This window comes from Xyrauchen texanus, chromosome 3 (assembly GCF_025860055.1).
Source record: "Xyrauchen texanus isolate HMW12.3.18 chromosome 3, RBS_HiC_50CHRs, whole genome shotgun sequence".
NCBI lineage: Eukaryota > Metazoa > Chordata > Actinopteri > Cypriniformes > Catostomidae > Xyrauchen > Xyrauchen texanus.
Window position 1 is genome coordinate 21,398,508 of NC_068278.1, and position 8,230 is coordinate 21,406,737.

At 36.3% G+C, this 8,230-nt stretch overlaps 1 protein-coding gene across 2 annotated transcripts in view; it reads left to right on the forward strand.

Annotated features, from left to right (window-relative positions):
• LOC127629933 (cotranscriptional regulator FAM172A homolog) overlaps positions 1–5,932 on the forward strand; it is a 233,937-nt gene extending 228,005 nt beyond the window's left edge. For both annotated transcript variants that reach the window (XM_052107262.1, XM_052107254.1), the window contains exon 11: positions 4,022–5,932. In XM_052107262.1, the coding sequence (XP_051963222.1) occupies positions 4,022–4,170 (149 nt within the window). In that variant the 3' untranslated portion in view covers positions 4,171–5,932. The remainder of the gene's footprint in view (positions 1–4,021) is intronic.
• The last annotated feature ends 2,298 nt before the right edge of the window (positions 5,933–8,230 follow it).

Below are 8,230 nucleotides of genomic sequence, written 5' to 3' on the forward strand. Positions count from 1 at the left end.
ATCCTAATCCTACCCTTACTCATAAACCTACCCGTACCTCAACCTCAGTAGCAGAAAATGTTGGAATTTTGCAGAACCACATGTAGTTACACAGTAAATATACAGTCTTGTATGTATTTAATGTTAGTATATGGTAGTTAAGGCCACCTAATATAAAGTGTGACCATGTTTTGTTATATTATGATTTAGAAGAGTTTCTGTTATGTTGGATTTTTGGGCTTTATCATTATGGTGAAGAGTGGAGCTTGAGCTAACCATGAGGACAGCTAGATGTCACACATGAAATTAATTTCTCACTTTATTGATCAAATGCTGTACTAACCATTACATAGTACCATGCATTTAGCATGTTAACATTCAGTAGTTAGTACATAAAGAAATTAAAGAGAATTACCTGAGTTACACTGACATGCCTAATTTATGTCTACCCAGTTCAACAAGGTTCTTTCTACATAAAGTGTTTGTGTTGAAATTACATAGTAAATTTAAGTTTACAAAACTAATTTAAAACACATGGAACCACAGTCCACAATTGAATCAAGTTCAGCCAAAGAGCATTTTTTATGTGTTTTGATTAGACTATTTTCATATATCCAAAATACATACAGTTAAAACATATTTTCATACTTTTTGGGTAATTTGGCAAAACTACAGCTTGATTGGAAATGACGGTCGATAAAAAATGTTCTGCACACAAGTGACATTTACCTTGAATTGTCTTTAATTTCTTTTTGACTTAAAGAACACAAGCGTTTAAAAATATATATGTGTATGTGTATATATATATATATATATATATACATATATATATATATATATATATATATATATATATATATATATATATTATGGGCAACATTTTTGGTGTGGTGGGACTGACACCTGAGAGAATTGAGAGAAATAATTTTCACACAATACATATTGAAATGGTTTTTTATTTCACTTTTTGTTTAGATTATCATAGTTTTAAACATGCAAAACATTATGTTTTTATAATAGAGTTTCATTCTTAAATATTAAAAGTCTGAATATTGAACCAAGCTAAAAAGTTACATTTGTACTTAAAGGCATTTGAAAATAAACAAATATAAATGATAAAAGCATGGTTTCAATGAGAAAATTAAAATTAAAAAACTTTGCTTACATGAAAATCAAACCCTGGGACATGGAATGGCCAAAAGTTGAACAAACACCAATATTTATGTAAGATTCATATTTTAATCTGTCTGCAAGATTGTTTTATGGGTAACTCTACTTCATTTTCAAGGCACAAACATGCAGAATCAGCCAATACATTTTGGAAAACAACTTTTTTTCCAAAACTGAAATACTGGAATGCTTCTAAAATTTATTACATGTAGAAATCTAAGTAATTATATTTAAGTTATTCAATAAAAATACACTTTATTTGTACTCATATTTTCCATGTAGTATTATACTAATGAGATGTGCACAGACGTTTTTCAGTGCTTTAAAAATCAATTTCCCATTTACAAGTTCATTTCATTCTTAATATTAGTATGCCATTATTTGTAAGTGATGAAGCATAATTTCCCTCCTACTTCAAATAAAAAGTGACCCAGACAAACAGAATAACCTTTGAAAGAAAAAAGAAAACTTCAATTAGAATTTTAAACAGAAGAAACTCATGTTTTCCTAATTCTATGAGGTAGAAATCACTCTTTTTATAGAAATAGGACATTTAATCGACGGCCATGTCTTTAAAAGGCATTTATTTCATTTGTAGGCTCACTGGACACAGCTGACCTCCTCCCCACTCTTTGTGTGTATGCGAGCAAATGACATAACCTAGATACAGTGTTTCGCACACATACACCATTGCTTACACTCAACACATCTTGGCAATTAAGAGTTGACAAGGTAGAGTAATAAAGGGTCATTAGTGAGGCATGCCTGTGAACCCTCATCAAAGGTGATGTTGCTGGCAGGGGCGGAGCTCCTGCAGGGTCGACACAGGGGGCCTGCAGCATTTGCATATCTGCTCGGAGACGCACTGTGGCTGACCCCGTGACTGGGAACAGTATGAGTCGCTCTTGTCGATCAGGGGTTCACCACTGGTTCAAGGTAACATAAAGTGAAGCCTTCGCCATTAATTGCTACTGTAAAAAAAAAAAAAAAAAAACTGAAAGACAGACAAATAAAAAGGTTAGTTGGATGAGGTGAATGGAGGCTGTAGTGGAGGGAAAGTAAAGGCTGTTTGCTCCAAATTGGCTATGAATTATAAATAAGAGCAGTGGAGGCAATGTCTTCTCCTCTAGAGTGGTGTTGTGCCAGGACCTACACCACTAAAGAGATTGTTTGGGCAGCAGGTATTGGCTTGCTGATAGCCAGCTTGGTAAACTTGACCTGAGGCACTGATCATTGGCCGAGCTAGAAGAACTGAAGACTACCATCCTGACACACACACACAAAACATTCCCATCTCTCCACAGCTATCTTCATCAATACTGCCCAGACTGGGGTCAATGTAATAAACATGGAGGTCAATATCATGGCCATCTGAGTACACTTTTGGCATGGGCCTTAAAGTTGGTCTTTAATTGGAGCCCTCCAGGCAAGTTCATGCACCAGCTGCAGTGCAGATTGAGGGGGAAAAGCCCATCAGTCTGATCCTCTTTGTTTCGCACAAAGTGCTGCAGACATACTGTATATCAAGGCAGTTGTATGCTTTAAGCTATAAACAGTGTGTTGTGAATGGTTCAATGACGAATCAATCTAGCAAAATTTCTCACAAATAAGCAGACCAAATGTACCTCTCTAGTGCTTTCATGCCAGACACTACCTGTCCCAAAGTGCTGTATTATGAGGGCTTTGAAAGGCTCTTGTGGGACTTCTTGGAAGGTCTGATGAGGACTTGAGGTGTACATGTCACTTCAACTGGATCCAATGACCCAAACATGGGAATTCTTCAACCTGCTGCCACAGAGGAAAACTGAGGCTTTTTGTGGATTAACTGATAGGTTTATCTAACTCAGGAGAGAGAAAATGTTATCTTCTATGGTTAGCATCCACTCTGTCCATTGTTCCTAAGTTTGTTAGCATGTTAATAAATGGAAAACTATGTATTGGAATGCACAGCACTCAACACAGAGTCAAACGTTTTTTTTTTTTTTGTATGGCAGTGCTATACAAAATGATTATTAAATAAATTATTTAAGTGCTACCTCAGTAGAGGTTTTCAGTTTAAAAAAGAAAGAGAACCACCTCACCACCCCCATTTTTTAAGTCTGAAACCTTATGGAACTTCCAGTGTGATTCAATGTGTTCACAATGGCTCTGTGTTCACGTGAAATCAAGCTTATCTCATGCTCATGAGATTTTCACTGTAATATAAATTCAGTTATAAATTCAACAAATTTCAGTTTGTTTCTCACCAAAATTCATATTCCTTCAGAAGACTCTGACTACTTTTATGATGCTTTTGGGTGCTTTTTGAGTCACTATCAACTGCCATTGTATGGAAATCGGTCACAACATATCCTTTTGTGCTCTGTGTAAGAGAATATTCATAATGGTTTGGAATGACATGAGTGTGCATAAATTAAGATAATTAAAATGTTAAAATGTTATTCCTTTAGAAAGCCACAACTTAATGAGCATCTGTCAATGTAAGATGTACTAAAAAATTTAATGTTAATGCATCTCTGATGGCCAATGTACACAAAAAATAAAACAAATGAATACATAAATAGCTAATACCAAATGGGTTGAACTGTTTATTTAATTTATTTATTTTATTTTCAAGCTGCGAGATGGAAAAACATTTATATGGTCAATCATTACAACTTTGGAAGTGACTCCTGTAATTCTGTACATACACTGAATCATAATAATTATATTATAGGGGACTCACTCCCTCATTTAAATGAGGTTTTCACTCCTAAAACTTTGCAGTGTGTACATGGCTTATAAACACTGTTCTTATGTCTGTATCTTCTGTGATTTCCCCTCATGTCCAACCTGATTGTATGTTTGTGTGCCTGCATGTGCTGTTTTGCAGGTACTGAGAAGCATGAGTTAACATCATGGAGGAGCTTCCACTCCATCTTCAAGTTCTTCTGCAATGCCCTGAAGGATCATGAGGACGAGACCTCCTCAAGCCCAGTTACCACACGCAGCTCCCATCGTATGAAGAATGAAGACTTATAGAAGAACATCATAAAGAGCATATGCCCTCGTTCCCTTCTTTTTACCTCTATCTTCTATATGAAAAATATTCCTCCTTGAAGCCCTCCTCCCAGCGTATTGTCTGACTCTGAGGAGTGCAGGGTTAGCCTGTAAACATCAGAATAGTGTTTTGCATTACTTCTGGGTGAGTGCAACTGTCAAAGCAATATGGCTTCACTGCTTGTGCCTCCTGTGGGCCTCTGTGTGGATTTGGTGGTGGCCAGATTAAGGCTGACAGGTGGTGCCGCACATCGCCTCTTGATGCACCTCTAATTATCCTGACATTGTCCTGAATTGAGCTAATACACACATACATGTTGCACAGGTCCTAGTGCCTGTCTCCAAGTCTTTGCATCTCTAAGATTCGCTCTTTGTTTTCGTCTAGTATTTTCTTTGAATTTATATTACTGGAGTCTTAAGGAACATAGTATTTCAGATGCCAAAGGCTTTCAGGTTGCTTGTTTCATACATATAACCACACATTAACAGGAACAAGGCAACTTGCAGACCCACACATCCATTGAATGGCTATCTTAAGACTAGATTAAGAATGAACACAATGAAGTAAGCCATTGACAGCATGACAGACATAAAGAATCCTCCTGTTTTTAAATCCCTTAAAACCTTGTGTGAGCATGAATTTGAGGAATATCTCCCTAACAGAGCAGATATGTCAGTTCAGCAGTCTGAGAGTATCTATGTAGCCCTTCTTGTCAGGGAGATTTAATGCCATCCAAAGCATAAAAGCCTTTCCTTAAGATGTTTGCCCGTATAACTTGCCCTTATTTCAGAGCCCATGACTATTCAGCCTCATGTTTTAATGCCTCATTGTCATCTTCTGCTAATGCTGAAGTACATGTTATGTAACTGTCTCTGCAAAGACAAGAGACATTGTCTTCAGGACAATATGTTATTAGTGGAGGCTTAAAGATATCTCACTCTGACATGTCAACAGATCACTCTGTTTTTAGTTTGGAAATTAATCTCCCAGTAAAACCTTTTTAGAAATTAAAATGGATAGTATTAAAGTGGGCAATGAATTTTCTGAAAATTTCTCATATATTTTTCGAGAAGAAATTCAAGTAATTCCAGACCCCAGATTCTAAACTGTTTTTTCCTTGAAACCTTTTTACATTTGATTTGAATTGAAACTTTTAAAATACCTGCAAAACATGATTAGATTGCTAATAATGGACTGAAAGTTTATTTGACTGTCTGTCCAGCAAATAATGGATTAGATAAAACTGTTCAACTCCAATCCCAATATTGTCGCTTAAAGGAATAAACACACAATGTTCGTCTTTACTTGCTTTTATTTTTTCTAGTGTAGAATGACAAGCCATATGTGAATATTTCGCTCGTGGTAAATGCAGCCTTAAACCAAATCGAAAATAATTGATTTGTAAATTAGGACTATTCATATTTTTTATCGAATAGTTACGTTTTTATTGAGAAATTCTCACTCTGAAGGGATGTTTGCTGAACAACTGAAATGATTATTCTTTATGTAAGAAGTTTTGTGAGTTTAATCTGCCATTGGCTTTTTTGCTTTCGCTGTTGGGACGTTTTTAACGAGATTTTAACGCAAATTTAATTTTCCTGGGTGATCGTTGATAAATCAGTACAAAATGTTCATCTTGCGTCTTTGAATGTTTTCCCCCGATCACTATGTTCACTTCATTTCCATGTTATTTGATTGTAATAGTGATCTCCAAAAATGCTGTTATAAAATAAAAATCTTTATGAAATGATGCAGTTGGTCGTTGATTTGTATTGTCCCTCTTTATGTTTCAAAGAAAGGCCCTAAGAATGTATTTATTTGCCTCCAAATGTCCAATGCATAAAGCAAGCATAGGCTTGGGCTATATGTGTAAAAAGAGAAAGAAAATGCAAAATAATATGCGGCGCGTTTGAAGCCAGACTTTTGCAGGTTCTCCACTTAAAAACACCAATGCAGGACACTTTTATTTACAACGTAATGATCGGAAAAGCATCTCTTTCAACCTAAGAAGTTGTCGGGTTAAAGTTCAGCCTGATGGAGGAAAGATCATGCGAGCCCGATAAAGTCTGTTGCTCCAGCGGCTCTCCTCTCAGCTCTGTTCCCAGGGAAGGTGAGCCTGTTTGGAGAATGAGTCGCTCTTCTCACGTAACAGCTGTGGAACAATATCACGAAAGCTGATAGCGGTGTCTAGATCGAGCCCATGCCTTTACAATGAGACCAGTGTTAACCAAAATAAGTGTCAGTCAAAAGACAACTAAGTAGCCTATCGGATGATGCCACGTCTATAACACCTAGTTTTTATGTTTCAACAGACTGTTGTAGACGTCAACTCACAAATACGGTAGAAATTATGAGCTAAATGTGGAAAGTTTTCAGTAAAGTAGAAATGTTGGCATGCAAGTTTCAAGCTATAGTAAAATGGGCCTCATCCTAAACTGATATTGTTGTTTGAGTTGAGGTTAAATTATCTTGACAAGGTAAGAAAGAAAAACATCTTGCATTTAGTAGATGTTCAGCTGCTTAAACATTATAGCATTAAACATACATGGACTAACAATTCCAAAACTGCTGTTAACTTCTGGATAAGCATATTATAAAATAGAAACGATATGTTAAAGTCATGTAGCTACACAGTTACAATCGCATTTAACGGTTGTTTGTGGTGGTAAACTTTTTAACCGATTTTGTTACTAAATTGTTTTATCACAAGTTAAATTATTAAAGCACGAGCCAAAATTGTATAAACTATTGGTAAACACGCGTAACAACGGATTTGTAGAGAAAAATAATTCTAAAATGTATATCCCTTAAAATTAGCCTATCACGCGTTAAACAATGTGACATCTTTTTTTTTTTTTTTTTATCTTATAGGGTTTTTTTTTTTCATAACACTTATTTCGTGAGAGTCACACTTAAACTGCAAAAACCACACACACAAAAAAAAGGGACTGAAATTCTTGATTGATTTTTCAATTTTATCAGCTTTTTGTCACGCGCGCTCTCCCTCACACACTCTCCCGCGCCGCCGAATATGAACTATTCTCAAAGAGCGCAGCACTTACTGAAGCCCGACTGTCACTCCTCCAGGCCCTTGTCTTCGGGTGCACTTCACCAGATCGCTGTCAAATCTCTGTTTGCATAATTATATGCTCGGTTCTGAAGGGAAATCTAGCCCCCAAATTTTACGGGTCAGCAAACTGCAACAATTATGTTTTATTGTGTCCTGGAGAAGAAAAAAACTCAAATATTTCTTCTCGCTCTAATTTTCTTTCTCTAACACTGTGTTGACCGCCATCCACCCATCTACCCGTCTATCTATCTATCTATCTATCTATCTATCTATCTATCTATCTATCTATCTATCTATCTATCTATCTATCTGTCTGTCTGTCTGTCTGTTTATCTGTCGGTCTGCCTGTCTGTCTGTCTGATTCCTCACATCCCTCTCTCACTTCCTCTTTTTGATTGATTGATTGATTGATATTAGTTATTATAACACACCCTTTCACACCCACACCTTGGCTCTCTGAATTCATGCTTCTTTCGCGTAAGAGCTCCATTAAAGTGTCATGACTGCGTGAGAGTGGGTGAAGTTTTGGGGTGACCACGCTGCAGTACTGGACAGCTGCTGCTAGCAGAGTACTGTCATTTAATTGTTGCTTTCAGGTTTCTGTTCCCCCTTCTATCTTCAATTCTGATATTTTGAGCGTGAAATCGAATAGCCCACATTTTATTTCACAAAATGTATCACACTCTTCTTTCTTAACGCGAAAAAGGAAGACACATTTGTATTAAGTTATGTGGGGATGTCATGCAAGTGTAGGCAAAAACACAGATTGAATTTGTCCTGTGTTGCTATGCAGTGTTTTTGGAAACAGTGTTATTCTTGCTTATTACTGAATAATGGCATTTTGAGAATAATTGTAGTTGTCTCTTACATCCTGGGATCCCAGGTGCTTAATTTTACATGCCGGCAGATCTGTAAGAAAAATAATAATAATAAATACAATAAAACAGGGGGGCAAATCCGGATAAATATTG